The 20,788-nt window shown below is 33.6% G+C and overlaps 1 protein-coding gene across 5 annotated transcripts in view; it reads right to left on the reverse strand.

Moving 5' to 3' along the window:
• USP32 (ubiquitin specific peptidase 32) overlaps positions 1–20,788 on the reverse strand; it is a 234,431-nt gene that overhangs the window by 17,012 nt on the left and 196,631 nt on the right. For 3 of the 5 annotated variants that reach the window (XM_073235293.1, XM_073235294.1, XM_073235291.1), the window contains exons 16-27: positions 19,821–19,980; positions 16,921–17,075; positions 15,682–15,763; positions 14,757–14,831; positions 14,141–14,279; positions 13,749–13,854; positions 12,438–12,611; positions 11,602–11,776; positions 10,585–10,736; positions 9,591–9,702; positions 8,308–8,519; positions 2,993–3,177 (exon numbers count right to left, since the gene is read on the reverse strand). In XM_073235293.1, the coding sequence (XP_073091394.1) occupies positions 2,993–3,177; positions 8,308–8,519; positions 9,591–9,702; positions 10,585–10,736; positions 11,602–11,776; positions 12,438–12,611; positions 13,749–13,854; positions 14,141–14,279; positions 14,757–14,831; positions 15,682–15,763; positions 16,921–17,075; positions 19,821–19,980 (1,727 nt within the window). The remainder of the gene's footprint in view (positions 1–2,992; positions 3,178–8,307; positions 8,520–9,590; positions 9,703–10,584; positions 10,737–11,601; positions 11,777–12,437; positions 12,612–13,748; positions 13,855–14,140; positions 14,280–14,756; positions 14,832–15,681; positions 15,764–16,920; positions 17,076–19,820; positions 19,981–20,788) is intronic. The other 2 variants (XM_037026929.2, XM_073235292.1) reach the window with 2 other exon arrangements.

Here is a 20,788-nt window from a genome sequence, read left to right on the forward strand (position 1 = left end):
GAAGGGGCATTTGTCAACCACATTCAGGGCTTCCATGTATCCCTGCTTCCAAAAGAGTAGACACTGTAGACTGCCAGATGTCTCTGAGACAGTCCAGGTGGCCCACACAAATTTTATAAGATAAGCTTATCATGAAATCAAACACTAAATATCTTCAGCTCTAATTACATTAGAAGATTAAATTCACCTGAAGCCAAAATAATTAGATGTTTCTATGACAAGAACACTGACACACCACAGAAGGATGAGAGGTTGTAATCATTTTTAGAGGAGTTAACTATCCATATTTAGGAGTGTTCTTTAATAAGAATACTTGATGTGGTGCATGCTAGGAACCCCTTTTCCTAACTTTTCAAAGCTATAAGCAACAGACATTTTTAGAGTAATGATTTTTAACTGCAAGATAACTTTGTGAATCCTCCAACTTTTAAAAAATGTATTCATCCTTGTCCCCATAAGAGGCAATGCAAATAATATTAACATATGAGCTGTATATTTCATGGCTCATTTGGCAATTGGGAGTGGCTATTACATGGCTGCTGAAAGTAATGAAACCATAAGGACTTTACCACCTCCAAAAAAATCTCAATTCCAAATATCATACTTTGCAACAACCATTTCTTGTCTTCTTGAATCATTTAGTCATGTATCACTTCTCTAACAATTCTTTGACCCAAGAGAAACTTCTAATTGCCCTTAAATTCTCACTTTTCTCCTTATCCACTGTCCCTGAAAATAATCATCCTTTGTATAGATCTGTGATTCCAGCAATTTGTTCATTTAATATAAATTTTCAAATTCACTCACATAAGCAATCACAGAAATACAGAATTGTACAATGAACCCCCAAGTGTTCACCACCAAACTATAATAATCATTAATTCTTGGCCACTCTCACTTTAGCTATACTCTTTCCTAAATCCACTAGATTCTCCTATCCCATTAAAAAAAATCATGGTGAAATATACATAAAATCTACCATTTAACCATTTTTTGTATCAATTCAGTGGCACTAAGTACATTCACAATGTTAGGCAACCATCACCACTATCCATCTCCAAAACTTGTTCACCTTCCCAAAGAGAAAATATGTACACATTAAATAATAATAACTTCCCTTCTCTACTCCTCCAAGACCCTGATAACCTCTAATTTACAGTTTGCCTATGAATTTGCCTGTTTGAGATACCTCATGAAAGTGGAATCATAACAATATTTGTCCTTCTGGCTTATTCACTTAGTATACTGTTTTCAAGGCTCATCCATGTTGCAGTATGTATGAGAACCTCATTCCTTTTTATGGCTCAGCAATACTCCACGATATGGATATGTCACATTTTGCTTGTCTATTCATCTGTTGATAGACATTTGGGTTGTTTCCACCTCGTGGTTATTGTGATCCACTCGAATCACTTGAAGAAAAGCAGAGACCTTTTATCCTTTTCATCCATACATACTTCAGTGTGCTCTCTCTAAATGTAAGCCCTATCTTTTTAATGTCTGCAGGACTATTTTTCTCTTTAACCTACTCTAACCTCCATGCCTTCATCTCCATCACTCCACTAACACAGCTTTTGCACAGGTCACCAAAGGTTTCCAGTTTTTGCCTTTAAAAAAAAAAATCAAATCCAGTCATCAATGCCCAATCCTCTTATTGTATCATTTGAAACTAATGAATCCTTCAAACATTTCCTTCACTTAACTTATGGGACACATCTCATTCCTGATTTTCTTCTTATATCACTGATTACTTCTCAGTCTCCTTTGTTGCCTCTTCTTCCATTTTCAACCTCTAAATGTTGGAATGCATCAGGAATTAGATCTTGGGCATCTTCTCTAACTCTTATTCTGTACATATCATCTGGTCTAAAGGTTTTAAATGTCAACTGTTTGTTGATGACATCGCCAGCAAAGGATACTTAAGTCTATTTCCCACTTGAAAGTGTAACACACATCTTGAATTTAACTTGATTTCTGTCATCTCGCTAAAACCTACACCTTCTCTGGTATTCCTCATTTCATTAAATGGTACCACCATTGACAAACAATTGCTCAGGCTAAAAACATAGCTTGGATTCCTCTTTCTCTCCTAGTCCATATCCAATTCATTAGCATGCCCTGGGAAAAGCCCTCATCTGGAAGCTCTTTAAATCAATCAGACTTTCACTTAAAATTTAATCTTGCCCTATTGTCATTTTTACTAAACACAACAATCCTCAACTAACTTGCTTTTGTATTATTTGCAGTTTTCCTTTAAGATTAATTTACCATAAGCCTTATCCTAATCATCAAAAGACCTGTACCCTAGCAAATAACCTATTAGCAAAGAACTCTTTACTCAGTTAACACAGAAGCAGACTTCTCACTTGCACAATAAGAAAATGATCAGTAATTAAGATGAACTATAAATAAGGCCATCACAATCCCAACAACTCTTAAAAGTAAATACATTCACTAATCCAACGGAATAGCAGAAAGAGGAATGGAAAGAAAACAGGTGTTTATTTTCTTTACCTAGACTTATGAAATGATTCTACGTTAAAATGACACAGTATGGAAATAATCCAACCAAATCATTTCTTTGGCATGAGTTTTTCAGAGTTCATGTATAACTATGCACACTATTGCTCCCATTATGAATTTCAGAGGGTTCAGTTGATACAAACTTCCTGGTGAATTCACACTCTATTTACAATAACAGAAATCAAGGATATTACCCGAAGCATTTAAAGCATTAGCAGGAGGACTTTAGATAAGAGATTAGATAATGAACAGATTATCAGACACTAGAATGTCTAGGTGTTGAAAGGAAGCTAAAAGTCTCTCTTACTCAAAAGATAAGACCATATGGTTGAATTATATGTTCTCTGGATGGTTCTTCAATGAATGATTAATCTGACATGGAATGGGTCCTATAAGCCACACAGAATTCATACATATTCTTCTTCTGGAGTTTGGAAACTACAGATCTAGGCTGATCCCCTGAACTTACCAATCTTGAGCATGGTTACTAGCTTCCTGAGGTGGAAGTGGGCTGGCTAATCGAGATACTTGAATCCAAACCGCATCATACAGGTCTTTCTTCCGAGTATGCACAGTACATGGCACAATCAGTGGCATTCCAAAAAGGCTGGGGCGATTCTTCTGAGATGACAGGAAATACAGTTCTGTCCTCATCTATGTGTACAAACAAGAGAAGAGAGAGCTGAGAAGATAGGCCTCTGATTCCACCCTTGCAGTCTAAGACTGCCAATAACAAGCATCACTACCATTTTCAAAATAGTCACTATCACACTTTTTATTTATAGAACCAACTTTTATTAATATGAAGAGAATGGTTATTTAAATTGGTGTCACTGAAAGGCTGAGGTACTGCCTATTTCAGAGTTGCTGTCTATCACACTTGGGTTTTTGACATTTAATATTTTCAAAGTATTTACTCTGATAAACTCTTCTCTCACACACTGGATCATATATAAAAACTAGTAATAGTTTCACAGCTGAAGGCTTTGAAGCAATTAAAACCCGTTATATTATAAAGTATGCCAGTAAACAAAACACTCTCAAAATGCAATTTTCTAATAAGCCATTGATAGCTGTCATTAGAGCAGCAATTTCCAAACTTTTGGAAACTTGTGAAATCCAGTCATTTAATTTTGTAATGACTTACCCACCTTCCTAAAAGTGAAGTAACCTTAGTCTTTTCTATTTTTTAATTACATGAAAGAATAAAAGGTAAACTTTAAAAATATTTATTTTTGGTATATTAAGATTTTCATGCTATTCCTTAATATAAAGATACTGCACAGAATTAGGATAGAAATGGTTGCTTAATAAAACAGAAGTTTAAGCAGCAGACTCACAGACTCCAAGAAGGGACTAGTGGTTACCAAAGGGCAGGGGTTAGGGGAGGCAGGTGGGGAGGGAGGGAGAAGGGGATTAAGGGTCATTATGATTAGCACACATAATGTAGGGGGGTCACAGGGTAGACAGTATAGCACAGAGAAGACAAGTAGTGACTCTATAGAATCTTACTAAGCTGATGGACAATGAGTGCAATGGGGTGTAGGAGGGGATTCAATAATATGGGTGAATGTAATGTAGTAACCACCATGTTGCTCCTGTGAAAGCTTCACTTCGTAAGATTGTATATCAACGATACCTTAATAAAAAAAAAAAACTAATCACAAAAACAAAAAATCCCCAGAAGTTTAGTGTAATAGAAAGGTTGATAAGGAAGTTCAGAAGTACTCATAAGAGCTGCTGAGCACCTGGACATTTAATTAAGTTTGGACTTTAAGTAGTAGTTAGAGAAGCAAAATCAACAACTTATTAACTCACTAAGGGTTAGCTAGTTTCTAAATGAAAAAACTTTTATTTCAGATTCTCATTTTATTTTGCTGTTATTCTTTAAACTTTAGCTAAACAGATGACTTTAAGGCCCTCTTTCATGTGTCAGTATTGTCATAAGACACACAGAAATGTGGACAAAGTTTAGAACAATTACTTTTTAAGAATCTAAAAACTTAAAGATTAAGGAGAGAAGAACGAATCTAAGTTTTTAGATTCTTTCTTCCATTCCAACTCTTATCTGATGACTTATTTTACTAAATAAATGAGATTTAAGTAACAACCTCTCTCCTCTACTCTCCTTAGTGTATCTCTTCTAAACACACACAATTTTCATCCTCTTGAAGGTAATTCTTAGTATCCTAGGGCCCATACCCACTCAATTCTTGATAGGATAATGCTCCCAGCTTTACTGCACAAATTTTCCTGTTGTCCTCTCCTAACAACTTTTTCTCTTTTCTAAAAAATCTCCTTGATCTAACTGTGAAAAATTCTTGCCCTATTTCTTTACTTGGTTAGACTGCCAAACTTTCCAGTTCTCATTCTTTTCGACCTCTCTGGCACAAGTAACCACTTCTTTCTCTATTTTTTCTTTAACTGACTTGTCCTTTAGTTGTGTCAATACACTGTTTTTCTACTTCTTCCTTTATTCTCTCAATATTCTTGCCTGTGTTGTCTTGCCTTATTCCTCTTCTTTTTCTATCTTGTGGAAGGGAGTAGAAGAAAAACTAACTACTTTTAAAGTAATTCAATTGAGATAAAAAAGGGTCAGGAAGAAGAAGGTGGCATTGAAATGAAGAAGTAATGGTAAATTCAAGTAGTATTTTGAAAGAAGAAATTAAAGGGCATAGTAATATATTGAATATAGGGCTTTAAAAGAAAAGGGAAAAAAATATCTAAGAACTCTTCCAGGCTTTAGTCTTTAGCATAGAAGAATGGTGTTGCCTTTCCCAGAAATAATAGGAAAACGGAGTTGATTTGGGACAAGCAGATGTAAAATCAATTTTAGGCATTCCCAAAAATAGCTGGTTAGATCATGAAGAAAACTACAAATAGGGACTGGTTAGGAGGTGAAAATTTAGAGCTAACAATGTGACTTTATGGTCTATAATTACAGAAACCTGTACTATATAATGCTTTAGCACTTACTAAGCACTTTCTGTAATATAATATGTATATGACAATTGATGAGAGTTGTTTTCTAAGAAAGAGAAAAGGAAATACATCAGAGTTCTTAATATATGATCTGATAATGCTTGATAAAAAAAGACATGGGGAAATACATGAATCACCCAGTTATTTTAACCTAATAAACACCTAATTTTTATTATTTTGATGGAATCAGTTACAGCTGTGCTTAAAGATAATTACAAGTCACAAATGTATCCCTTAATTCTCTATGCTGTCTGCTTATACAATCCTGTTTACAGCATGGCCCACAGAACATTGTCCAAATGGTCAAAACTCATTCTTAAGTCAAGAGTTACTAATTCAAAGGTGGGGAAAAATACATCTTAAAGAATCATCACAAGGCAAACACCTGTGTAGTCACCAGTCAGGTCAAGAATCAGAATATGGCCAGCACTCCCAAATCCTCCTTTCTGCTTCCTCCCAATTACAAATTCTTCCCTTCTTCTAAGGGTAACACAGTTTTTCTCGATTTATGGTAGTCACTTCCTTTTTAATAGTTTTACATCTTATGTAATAAACAAACAGTAAATTTCATTTTCCCTGTTTTTCAAGTTATTTATAAATAGAATCATATACTTTCTATTTATTTTGTGTATGACTTCTTTCCCACATGTTTATGAGATTCATTTATGTTTGTTGTAACTATAAATCCATTCATTTCCATTGCCGTATAATATTCTATTATGTGACTATGTCTCATCTTCCTTATCCTTTCTAGTACTAATGTATATACAATGTTTTCATTTTGTGTTTTCAGCTCTGGGCTATTAGAGATAATGCTACAATGAATATTTTTGTATGTATCTCCTGGTACACATATCTGTTTGCTGGCTACTTAAGAGGGGAATAGATTATCTTTAACTAGAAAACTATTTCCAAAGTAGTTAATTTACACTCTTATCAGCAGTTTATGAGAGTTCACTCAGTTATCCTTACCAACACTGTCAACCTGTTTAATCTTAGCTATTCACTTAGCTTACACTGGTGGATTCGCAGTGATAACATAGGTTGTTCTAATTGCATTTTCTTTGTATGGTTTCTGGCTACTTGGGATTTTCTTTTTATGAAGTGCCTACTTAAATATTAACCATTTTTTATTGAATTGTTTTTCCCTTAATGACTTATAGGAGCTCCTAATGTTTTCTGGATTGACCCCTTTTGTTGGTTTTATGAGTTGAAAACATTTTCTACTCTGAGGCTTGCCTTTTTGCTCTTTTAATGGTATCTTTTGATAGAACTAACATTTTAAATTTTAATGATGTCCCATTTATCAATCTTTTCCTTTATGGTTAGTGCTTTCTGTATCCTGTTTAAGCAGGCTTTCCCCACACCAAGGTCATGGATGTATTATCTTCCAGGGTCTGTTTTACTGTTTTACTTTGATGTTCTATACTCCACTTGGAATTTATTTTTGTGTGGTTAAGCAGTATATGTCAAATTTCAAATGGATATCCAATTATCCCAGCACCATTTACTGAGAAAACTGTCTTTCTCTCACTGCTCTCCAATGCCATCTCTGTTATAAGTTAAGTGTTCATATGTGTATGAACCTGTTCCTGGGCTCTCTATTCAGTTTCATTGGTCTATTTGTCTTTTCTCATGCCAATATCACAGTATCTTAAGTATCATCATTTTATAAAATAAATCACACTATCTGGTATCTCAATTCCTTCCTCACATTTTGTTCTTCAATAACTCTTAGTTATTTTGGTGCTTTGTACTTCCACATGTTAGAATTAACTTATCAATTTATATGCACATAAGCATACATAGAATTAGCACTGTTATTGGATTATGCACTGAATCTGTAGATCAGTTTGCCTAATGCTGGTATCTTTGAAATATTGAGTCTTTTAATCCATGAGTATGGTCTATTCCTTCAAATATTTGAGTCTTCTTTAATTTTTATCAATAATGTTTTTATTATTTTCTATATAGATGCCTTGCGTATTTTTTTCTAAAGTTCATTTCTAGGTACTTGATTTTTGTACATTGGATGATGGCCTTCCCAAAAGATATGTCTACATCCTAACCTACAGAATTTGTGACTGTGACCTTATTTGGCAAAACCAGTTTATATATAGGTAATAAAGTGGAGGATTTTTAGGTAAAATCATCCTGGATTATCTGTATGGCCCCTAAATCCAATGACAAATATTCTCATCAGTGAGAAGCAGGGAAGAAGAAGGCCATGTGAAAAGGGAGGCAGATGTTGGAGTTATGCAGCCACTAGCTAAGGAATGCCTGTGAAGCTGGAAAAGGAAGGAAGGATTCTTCCCTAAAGCCTTTGAAGCTCTTTTGACACCCTGATTTCAGATTTCTGGCCTCTGTGACTGTGAAAAAATTAATTTCTGTTTTCTTAAGCCACCAAGTTTATGGTAATTTGTTACAGCAATCCTAGGAAACAACTTGTCCTGCCCAAGAACATTCTTGCTTCTCACGAACAAAACCTTCTCCAAAGGCATTCGTGCTTACAAGGCAGAGAAAAAGATGTACATGCCTACATGAACATGTAAGAGACATAAACTTTAGAGAAGGTAGTATTCAGAAGCACTGGCTAACCTGTTGCTGCTTAATATATGAATAAGGAATATCACTTTATACATAGACTATCACGTAAGATAAATCCTGGCACCAATCACTTACAATAGCATACATAACATATTGACAGTGAACACAATGAAGATGTTGCAAAGGTAGAAAATGGCTGTTTCACAAATGACACTGGCAAAACTAGCAGTTAACTTGCCTAACTTTTAAACTAACCATTTTTCGGTGGACCGCAATGATGTAGCCCATAAAGGGATTGTCAGGAAGACATGGCATATGACCATTCATCATTCCATTTGTGAAGTTCTTCTCAGCCCCACATGGCACAACAGTGTTTGGCATTCCATTGGGAATGAATATTGGTCGTGGCAGGTCCCCACTGGTGGTTAGGGTGAACATCCCATTTGTAGATGGGGAAGAGGAGAAATCTACAAAGATAAGTACAGCAATATAAGCTTATGGTGCCTTTATCTTTGCTCTTTTCTTAAATATCATGGGCACGCAGACCTCTGACAGTCTCTTTTAATAAAGGACAGGGAGAAATCATAGTTCAAATAATAATTCTAGATTGTTTGGAAGATTTTAATTTCATATTTTACTTCTATAACTCAAACTTATGACTAAATGATAAAGCAAGAGTAACTGCTGGGAAGTGTAAACAGAATTTTTGCCAAAATCCTTTATCTGTACCATGTTCTGGCATGCATTCTACCACTTGTTTTCTTTTTCCTTTCCTCTAAAAACTGATTTCTCCATTCCCCTAAAAAAGTGTTAAGACTGAAGTCCCAAGACAGATTTTTTTAGAGTAGTTTTAGATTTGGCCTCACTAGCCACATTTCAAGTGCTCAATAGTCCATATGACCAGTGGACACTGTAATGGATGGCAAAGATTATAGAAAATTTCCATCATTGCAGAGTTCTGTTGGACAGTAATTATCTAAACAGAAAAGCATTATTAAATCATTCACCAATCCACCATTAGTACTTATCTATTAAGTGTCTATGAGAGGAGTCTCATTCTCTCTGAAACCTTTTGTAATTGGGGAATGAACCTAGGTATCAGCAGTATAAAGAAGAATGACAAACTATATTAGTAGTCAGAAAGATTCATTGGATGACCATATTAAATCACAGGTAACATTAGATAAACTAGATTCTTTTATAGTTATATTCATTGTTTTGTTTTTCTGATAGTATATTCTTCTTATACCATCTGTTGCCATGTTAATATTAGATAAAATAGTTTTAAAAGAGGTCTTAATTCTAGTGGTAGATTTACTAACAACTATCTATCTAATTTAATCACTTAGTTCCTCTGAATTTTAGGTTCTTCATCTATAAAATGAGGAATTTGAGCCAAATGATCATCAAGGTTTCCTTTAGGATCCAAAATTCTATTTTTCTAATACCCTTAGCCCAAACAAACATAAAAAGAATGACAATCCTTAGACCAATATTTAAGACTGAAATCATGAGAAGGAACTCTAGTTCTGTCTTACCTGTCTGTATTGGACTAGAAGCTGAAATTGGAGATCCAGGGATGGGAATTTCAAATGCACACAAAAATCCACTCACTGAGAGTCGTACTTTTTGGTTGTCCTGAGGGAAATTCTACAGAAAAAGTGGCAAGATGAGAGGCAGGAGATTTTCAGATTAAATGGAAAATCATCTGTGATACTATTTGAAGCAATTTCTTAGATTATTTCATCAGTAAAACAAACAAGGAGACTGAATGGTTTTTCTCAAATAACTAAAAGATGAAAGAAAGCTTGATAAACTAATTGAAAACTAATCTCAGTGACAAAACTGTTATCCCTTTCCAAAGGAAGGATGTTGTATATAATTAATTGACTTAGTTTTTTGTCCTTCATTTCAAGCATCTAAATTATAAACCCTCAAAAGAGATCTCACCTTTGCATTACATATGAGAAATATATCGAAGAGGTAGGAGTTTGTTCAGAAACTCGAAAGATGAATATAAACAATACCAATGGTAGGAGCTCAATTTAGGGTAGGCAGTGTATTTACTAAATAGCTTGTTTCTCCACTCGTATGCAGGAAGAACTGTTTTGTGTCAATTTGTCTTTACTCTCTAACTTCCTAGTGTGTTAAAAAAATACTAAAAGCACACTTCTAAAAATACAGTACAGTACTTTAACCCAGGAATAATTCCATTGACAGTGGTAATGCAGAGGAGCTGTCAAGTATGGCAGCAACAGTCACTAGGGGAAACCTATATTTGTAGTGACACAGCTTGGTAACTCCATGTAGGGAGCCTTGAGCTTACATATTTCCCTTCTTTAAAAATAACAACACCATTATCACTCCTTTATTCTGAAGACAACCCTTTTAAGTTTCTGAGATGGAAAACGACAACATTTTTGTTTAGTTTTTGTTGTATTTTAACATCTCCCTTGGCCATTTTACATAGTTGAGAAAACTATGATTTTTAAAGGATAGAATCAAGGGTTTCCTAGAAATAGTGAATACTACCTTTATGTTGGAACCATGTACTTCTGCAAGAAGGATTTGTTCTGATTTAAGTCCACAGAGATCACTCAGCTGTTTTTTTAAACCTGTGTACTTCTCATCCATATTTAGTCTTAGTCCATATCGTATAGGGGTAGTACCATCCAACCTAATAACTAGTAAAGAAAAAAGATCTTTTATCAGTAAAATGGAGGTTTATTGAAAGCTTTACACTGTATGTGTTTGTGTGTGTGTGAAAGAGAGAAAGAGAGAGAGAGAGAGAGAGAGAGAGAGAGAGAGAGAGAGAGACACTTGGAAACAGCAACGATTTCAGGCTAGAATTTTTATTTAATATGTAAACTCTACAACAGATGGTATACTTAGGGGATACCATTGATTGAAATAATTCTTTTGGATGTTCATATTATATAGAAGTGTGAACATCTATGTGTTCACACTTCGCAAGATTTTAGAGAGAGTTTCTGGCATGTTTGAAACTAACAGAGGAATCAATGGGCACAAAAATGGACCCACATTCCAAGTCTTGCAAAACTCAAATCATGCCTGAAATTAGACTGCTAGATTATAACATGCTGACTACCAATCTTTATGAGAATTCATTATGAATAAATGACTATACAGTTGACCCTTGAACAATGGCGTGGGGTAGGGATGCTGACCCCCCTAACCCAATACAGTTGAATATCTGCATGTAACTTTGGATACAAAAAAACAACTACTAATAGCCTACTGTTGACTGAAGTCTCACCAATAACATGAACACGTATCCTGTATGCTGTATGTATTATATATAGTATTGTTACAATGAAGTAAGCTAGAGATAAGAAAATATCCTTCCAAACTGTCACAAATCTCCAAAAAATTGTCTAATATATTTACTGAAAAAAAACTTGTGTGTAAGGGAACCTACCATGGTTCAAATCATGTTGTTCAAAGGTCAACTGTACTTAAAAATTCAGGCTGCTTAAATGAGGTAAAAGACAATGGAGTTAAATAATTTTTCAGAATTTTCTGACCTACCTGTTATTTCTAAGTGCATATAACTGTCCATTGGTAGTGGTAAAGACAAAAAATTGAAAGGGTCAAATCGGACACTTATATGCCCACATGTCTTGCATTTAACTTGGGACCTCAGCTGCCCATGGAACAAATCCACAACAATTGATTTATTCCTTCTCAGATGATTGTCCCAGGCCTAACAAGGAAAAAGATAAGAGAACTTTTTTTTCCCCAAAATTTAAAAGATAAATATTTCTACACAAATTCAAAGAAACTGGTTAAAAACACTGGATTTAAAAATGTCAAGAATATAATCCTTTTTCTCAGTTAAAATATAAAAGCTTCTGCCTAAAATTTACAATTCAGATATATAATTTAAAATGTATTACTTACTGAGATACTGGAGAAAACCAGTTATTGAATAGAATGTTAGTCTTTCTGCTCAACCAATAAGACATTAAATTCAGGTGGAAAACCCTATTTTTTCTTTGTTATAATCATGGTAACAATGATGAATATTAAAGTTCTTCGCCCATTAAAAAGCATATAAAACATGCCTATTGATTGCTGTACACATTACTTTAGCAATGGAGATCCTTTAAGTTGTACCGAATAATTATTCTACATCCTCTCTCAAAAGTCTGCATTGTTTAAATGGCAACATTTTTCTATTTTCTTTAAAGATGCTTTGTTTTGGCATTACTGCACAAGAATTAAGCAGAGAAATATAAATTACTTCACTTCCACAGTAAAATTCTGATCACAGAATAGTTTAGTTAGCACTTCAGTTGTGAAATACACATTTGTGGAGAGAACATTTTATCTATTGCTTACATTAGAAACTCAAATTGACAAACCTCTGCAGCTACTTCCCAGTCTGGTCGCCCATCGCTGTCCTTCAGTTCCACATACGGCTTCTCATGGACTCGGTTGAGATCTTCATGAAGACCATCCAAGAGAAAAGCCAGAAGTTCTTGGGAGTCTTGTTGCTGGAACCCATTAAACCTGGGAGCATATTTTGCTATGGTCCACTATAAATATAAGAGGAATCAAACTCATTATTTCTATCCCACAATATTTGGAATGAACATGCCCTATAATTCTCATCAGAGGCATTATAAGAAGGTAAAAAGCTGGTAAAGAGCACAATATTATGTCTCTAGTAAATAGAATAGTATTATGTATAGTATAATAGTATATCTCTATTTTAGCAAATATATTTGGACAATCATGAAGTGCTTCTAATCTTAATTCCAAATAACCAAAAAAAAAAGTATTTTGGCCAATACTGCTTCCCAGTTCAGTATCATATAAGCAAAGACAGTATCATATTACAAAGACATTATTTAAGACGGTTAAGACAGAAAGATTTCCTGTTACAATGTTTCTTTTACTGTTAACTTTTCTAGTCTTGTTAAATTCTAACTTTTTATTAGAGGCAAAATAGCCTTATGTTTAACTGACAGGACTTACAAACTAACTTGCAATCTTGATCTAGCTATTTAACTGCTCTGAGTTTTTGTTTCCTGAACCATAAAATAGGAATAACATTGCTTTACATTATAGGGCCAGTTAGAAGATTAAATGAGTTAATACATGTAAAGTAATTAGGGTAGTACCTGGTTAAGTAGTTAGATTTTTAGCAATTATAATTATGATTATTATTTTTAACCTAAAAAGTTTTTGTGTTGTCTTTAAAGATAAAAAATAATCCTAACTTCACAACATATAATATTAATGTAAAATTTATATCCATTAATTACATTCTTTCTACTACTTTTTAAAATTTTACAGGTAGAGCTAATTATCTTAGCAATGTTAAAAATGTATTGAGTATCATTAAGTAGACTCAGAGCTCTGTTAGAATAAATACTCCTGATAGTGGAGGACTAACAAAAGATTTACTACATATGCAAGTAAGATATTTGATAAATTAGTGAAATGAATGACATAAAATTTATACTGCTTTTGATCTTTTCCTACCCACTACATCTATAGCAGTATTTTGCCTTTATATAGGTACTTGACATTTTGTTTATTCCTAGAAAAGGATCCAAAAACATTAAACTAAAACTAAAGAGCTAAACATAAAAAACATGTAGAGAAAAATAATTACTTAAACAACTACTTAAGCCTTATATACTTTTATATTATTTTAACCTGCTTACCCGAAGCTTTAATGGAGCAACATTCTTCTGAGTTCCACTCCAAAGCTCCTGTACTAAATCCCCATAGCATTTAGCCATATGCCCCTTCATCCCAATGGGATTTGTCCTAGAATTTTGAGAGGAAAATTTGTTGCCAAAGATTACATGGGTACTAAAATGCCCAGCACCTATTTTTTCATACATCACAATTACATGGGTACTGAAATGCCCAGCACCTATTTTTTCATACCAAAATATCTTTTTAAAGTAAGTAACCTTGGCCTTATTTCATATTATACAGGGCAAATGAGATAAGACTTTTCTCATTATTTCTCCCCCAAGGTGGAGAAAGAGGAGAGTTAGGTGATTCTTGTTTATATAAAAATTACAAAAAGAGGCCAAAGAAAGATTACCTGTTGAGTTCATAAAGATGTCTCCCTGAGATAAAATACTGGGTCAGTGGCTGTGTGTTACTAACGCACTGGATGCTTGAGTTCATGAAGCATGTATTTCCCAGGTTACTAAGACCTGTGGCTCCCTTTTCGGTGGGAACTGGAACAAATAATATGAGAAACAAAGCCTTACTACCTGTAGTAAGATGTTACAGATCAAACAGTTACTTGTATTCAATGCAACAATTTTTATACGTCTTTTCAACAGCTAACACCAACTAATATTTCTCTTTCTGGTTTTGCAATGCTAAAGTAGAGGTTTTTCAATTAGTATCACTGGCAATCATCATAATCCACACTCATATGTAATCTACATCAATGATTCTCTTTAATTGTTATGATAGGTTTTTAGAATTCAAACAATTCTCTCCCAGTATTATGTCTTAAATAATATAAATCATTTAATTACAAGGTTAGAAAGAAATCTGATGCCTCAGGAAAAATAAAAATAAAAGGTTGCCTAATCACTGTTGAACTGGGAAGTCAAAAGGTTTGTTAACATTTTAATAGATGAAAGAAGGAAAAAAATAATTTAAGATTATCTCTTTAAATTGAAAATAATATGCTAGAGACTTACCCTTGTGTCTATCTATTTTACTACTGTTTGCTATAAAGGACATTTCCTCAGGCCAACTCATATCTTTGTTTCTAACTGGGAAGACAGAGATAGGAATGTATTAATTTCTTAACCGTTCAAATCATACCCATTCAACTACTTCTGTTTAAAAAACTAACAAGTTCTTACTTCTTAATCAAAAATTAGGGGAAAAAACAAAACAAAAACAAAAACAACCCCCCACCAAATTAATTATAGTAACTGACTCTAAGACCATTTTAACTCTTTATAGTGGAGACTTTATAGTCACTTGCTTAGAATTAATTGGTAAGCTATTCCCTCAATCACCTACCTGAACTAAAATTATACTCAACCACCTCTAGAGGTAATTAAAGCTCTTAAATTAATACATTAGAACCATTACAATTCTTTTTAAAATTGTGACAACAGTCAGAGTATTCTATTCATTTTAACACAAAGGCAGCTAGCAATGTTTCCACGCACACTGATGGGAAAAGACATACTTTAAGTTTTCAATGATATGTGCAGGCAGGTACTAATTCTGTGTGAATACACAAGTAAGCTTTGTGGGTGAGTGAAAAGTGTTGATTACAAAGCCTGTGCCATTGTGTAAAAGTTAGTTTTAACTCAAACTCAAAGAGGCAGCTTGGAAATTTTAAGATACTTTGTAAACTTAAAATTGAATTCACTTGCTTCCACCCACCACTTCCACCCCTTGCCAGCCAATGAATGTAGACATATTTTTCTGCTAAAGCAATCTAAATAGTATATAGGATTACATATGGGTTTAATGGGTTTCTTTATTATAAGGAATATAATGATCAAATAAAAGTTGGAACAATTATAAAATGGATTATTACTGAGTAACTAAATCTTTAGATTTTTTCCCTAAAAAGCTAATAGGATGTATGCTTCTATCTTGTACCTTCGATTACCAGGTGCTGCTCATCCTGGATTTTCAAATATTCCAATCTATGATCCTCATCATCCAGAAGAGTAAGGTAATTCTGTGTATGAAGTGGAGAAATAATTTTGTTAATTTCATGACTAAACTCGAAACAAATACAGAAATCAAAGTGACAATTAAAAATGTTATTATATAACTCATGTGATATGTGGTATACTGTAGTTGTTCAGAAATATGTAATTTAAATTTGTAAAAGGAGGGAAAGCACTCTATACTTTATTAACATATACTCTGTTATCTCTAAAACAGAGTTATATAGAATTTTGGGGAGACCAGAAGTAGACTTATCACATAAAATTCACCGAGATTTAGATTTTCCAAAGAGCTTACAGAAATGTTCTTCAGTACCTGGTATGTAATTCAGTAAATGTACTTGTGATCAAGATGGAACTTGATTACTTACTAGGAATCAAAAATGTAAAACCAAAATGTCATTCAGTAGAACTATACATTTTTGTTTATGTTCACCCTGTCTGAAGTACTCACAAAATTAATTCATTTAATCCTTACAACTAACCTATGGGAGATACTTCCCCATTTAGTCATGAGAACCCTGAGACAGAATTAAATGCCTTGCCCTGGGTTATACAACTAACAAGTGGCAGAGCCAGAATTCAACTCCTGGCACCATGGCTCCAGGGGCTGTGCTAGTAAAAATATTACCATACTGCCTCTCAATGGTGATCAAATGATAATGTAAGAAAGAAGCAACTAGGGAATAGAGAACTGGTTAAACTACTTAGGATCCAATTTAGGAGTAAAGTCTAAAAATATATTACATGTGTTAGGAAGACCATATAAGCAATTAATAAATGCCTTACAGAAGAGTGGAAAATAAAGGTCAGAGGACAGGAAGGAAGAATTTTCCCTATATACTTTTGCATTGTTTGGATTTTTTAACGTGTAAATAAATTACCTTAAATCCATAAACTATCTAGGTTAAAAAAAAATGGAGATATTTGCTGTTACTTTCTAACAATCACCTTTTAAAAATGGTACGGCTCATGATGATGAACTGTTGTTATGTATTTCAGGTGACCAATTTTACATGTATGTATACAGTACTTTAAAAGTTGAAGTTTTCATTGAGATCCCAGACATGTCTTTCAGCATAATTACTATAGACAAAATCCCATACTCATGAAATATGGATTTAACACTTAATCAGGACTTTCATGACTCTGAGATCATGCTTACCTCACTGTTGTATAGCCACAGGCGCATATCTTCCTCTTTGATGCGCAGTCTCTGAGATAGATATTCGTGAATTTCCTTGATGGTCTGCATTCGACTGAAACAGCCTGTATAGGCTAAAATCCGCTTTAATGGTGCATTCGGAGAAGGTACATTTCCTATGGTCGTAGTAATCATAATAAGGAAAAGGCAGATGTTAAAAAAAAAAGCACCCCCTCAGCAATGGGAAACATACTGTTTTAGGAAATAATGATGAGAAAAGAGAATTACAGGTTTAATAATTTTATTAATTAAGAAGCTTTAAAATGAAGACAAGAGACTGAAGTATCTTAGAGTGAATCCAAAGCCTTAACTCTGGACTTCCACTCAAAAGAGGGAAAAAATTATGGAAGCCCAAATAACTGGCATTATTTGGATCCCAAGAAGAATGGCAAACATCAGCAATAGGTACTGGTATCTTCTCTGTCCTCAGCTCTGGCACATTCAATAGTAAAAATCAAAACTCCATGTAAGAATGGGGAAGATAAAATGGGATTGGATTTGAATTCCACAGATGGATAACTGGATTTACCTGATGTATTTTCTTAAAACAAACGGTCTTTGAATTACTAATCCCATCACTCAGTCATTAAGCAGCCTAATTTCCTGGTACATCAGTACAATCACACAGGAAAAATTTACTTAAAATTCTAAGTAGGCATAAATTCTACATGGCCAAACAGACATTGCAGTGAAACCAAGAAGTTCCCATGCTCCCAAAATTGCCCTACTGAAAGGTAGGAGGGGAGAAAAGAATCATTTAGATGACAGGAGACATGACCTTTATTTCCTGAAGGGTTCAAGGTAGAAAGAGAGAGAGTGACAATAAGGGGAAAGAATGAAGAGTAAAGGAAGAATGTATCAAGTACAATTAAAAGGAGAGGAGATGAAATGACAAGAGATTATGTAAATTAAAGATAGGTTGCTAAAACAATATGCTAAACCCTGGTTAAGTATTCAGCCAAAAAGCTAGACAAAAGCTATAGCTTTAGGGTCATCTCTGCCTAAAGGAGGTTAGAATTTATTGAGCAACCCAAAATAAAAATAAACTTAACATATCAATATAACCCATCTAGGGTACAATTATACATTCCAGGTAGTTTTCTACCCATTCAGTGATGACTTAGCTTTTTTCCTCCTATTAAATGTACTCTGAGTCTTCACATACTAAACAAAGTAGAGAAAAGTACTGGCATTATCTGCTTCTTTAGAGCTTCCAAAAAGAATTCACACACTTAAAATAGGCTGAGAAATTACTTAAAAAACAATGATTCTGGTAGTCTTGTCTGTGAAAAAGGCTACATTTAAGTTGTTGTAACTGAGGCAAGGTTTGTATACCTGTCACTTCAAGAGGAATACAAGAACCTAATACAGTAAACAGTTGTAATAAATTGAGCAATGGGAAACATGAAAACTATGTTATGTCAGAACAAAACCCAACTATGATCAATTTTTAAACACAAAGCAAATTTTTTACTATCAGCAAGCAAAAGATAATCCCAAAAAGAAAACAAAAGAGCAAATTTCTCCAATTATACATCAGAGGATTAGTTATAAGATTACAGCAAGAAAGCATATTTTTTACAAACTTCAAAAAATCAATGATTGATTTCAGAACTAATTAGTAAGGAATAAAATTTCAAATTAAGAATGAATTTGGAGCATAACCAACTATCCAGTTCTAAGATTTAGAAGCATTTGCAAGTGTAGTATCCAAGTCGATTTCATTGTCCTAAGCCACATAAGAAATATGAATTCTAAACAGTTTTTTTATAGCATAGCTCATTAAGCAGGCAGCCACTTATTATACTTAATTCTGGGCTTTTGAATAGCACCAAAAAATGTATTGGAATTTATAGAAGCAGCAAAAATCTAGGATCAGCACAAGAATTAATAAAGAACATTTACTAAAAGTACAACACATCTTGCCTCTCATGTTATCTTTTGAAGAGAATTGAAGATACAGTATGTGTAAGAATCTCCTTGTATTACCTGAACATAAACTTTAAGAAAGACATAAAACTAACCCTATTTTAAAGGAGGGATGGTACTTCCAGGGTTGATTTGGGTTCATGGGTAGTTCTTACATGCTAAGTTATATTAATTATAATAACATTACGGCATTATTAACATGGAGTCTGTGACTGCGTATATGGATGAAGTCATTATTTTTGAAGAAACAATTTCAAATATTTGCAAGGCAAAAACATAGAGCAGGTCCTACAATCAATAAAATTTAACCTCATACAGGATCAGAGGAACTTTTTGCATGTAATACATTAAAATGAGAGCTTATCTGTAGTCACTTTGATAGGCTTGATGTTTTTCAAAGTAGATGTGTTACTTTCATTTAAGTAATATACATCCTCTGCTTTGCAATTTCTGGCTCTTGTAAAGGCTCTTTGGACCTAGCATGAGAAATGTTGTTATATTTGGTCAAAAAAGACCACTGAAACACCAAAAAACACACAAAAAAGATAATATTGACAAAGAAATTACTTCTTAGAAATTTGACTGGTGTTGAAAAGACCAGTTATTGACTGGTAGACCCTTAGGTCAAGCAAATAATTTACAAAGGCTAGTTTTCAAAGTATGCAAGATCTATTTCTATTTATTATTTTTATATGTTTACAAACCAGAAAAGGGAACAATTCTTCTCAGTTTGCTGCTGAGATATTGCCTCTACCCTATCTAGTCTTGTGCATGACCATAGATCTAAGCCCCACAAGTGATTTACTGATTCTGTATGAAAGCAGAAGGGAATGTGTATTAATAGCACAGTGGCACCAGACTTTGAGCAACTTGGTTTTTGATTTTTATTTTTTAAGGAAATGCATGGTATTCTTGCTGCATTCTTAAGTTACCTCTTGGTAAATGCTGAGGAAACATTCTCAGGCTCATCATACCCATATTCACCCAGATGTTAGACTGCTGTGTCCGAGTGGCAGGCTGCTGTCTCAGGAAGAGAAGATAACGAGGAAATAATTCCAGCTCTGGAATTTCTGTCTTGCTATTCTTGATCACCTGTTGTTATAGAAGACATAAAAGTGATCACTATAAAAGGAGAAACATAACTTGCCATTTTTATCCAGCTTCTGATTTATTTTTAAAATGTTCAACAAGTTCATTACCTATTATTTCAGTTAGATTTCAGAAATTTATAGATTAAAATTAAGTGGGTTTAAATATTTTCAGAATCCTGCTCCTAAATCCACCTCCCAAGATTAGAATTACTGGTAGTTATTCTCTCGTCTTTCATTTAAAAGTAAGTAACGTCAAAATTGAGGCAAAAATCTTAAATATTACCAAATTTACTGTACCCAGACTATAAATCTTTTCATTTTTACATATTTTATAGATATAAAAGATAGTCTTCCAAAGATAAATTCTTACAACTGGAGCTACAAGTCAAAAAGTATGGAAGTATTCAATTCATGTCATTAACTATGTAAGTCACATTGCCAGAGGGTAGCAATTTATAATATACCCAGAAATGTATGAATGTACTACTTTGATAAAACCTTACCATTAGATATCATTTAAAAACACCATTTCTTTAATACATATAAACAGTATTATAAAATTACTTAAAATTTTATTTCTTGTATTAGTAGGATAAAATATTTTCATACAAAAATTTATGTTCCACTGTGTAACTCATTTGCTCAATATATTTTTTGTTTATGATTAAAAAAACTAAATTGAATGTACAAACCTGAAATTTACATTATTGTAACAGGATTTTTCTATAACTCCCTCTAATAACCTGCTTGCCAACCCAAAGGCACAGGAAAATATTTCATTATCAAATACTGCTTTAAGAGTTTTGAGA

The sequence above is a fragment of the Manis javanica genome, chromosome 4 (assembly GCF_040802235.1).
Source record: "Manis javanica isolate MJ-LG chromosome 4, MJ_LKY, whole genome shotgun sequence".
Classification (NCBI taxonomy): Eukaryota; Metazoa; Chordata; class Mammalia; order Pholidota; family Manidae; genus Manis; species Manis javanica.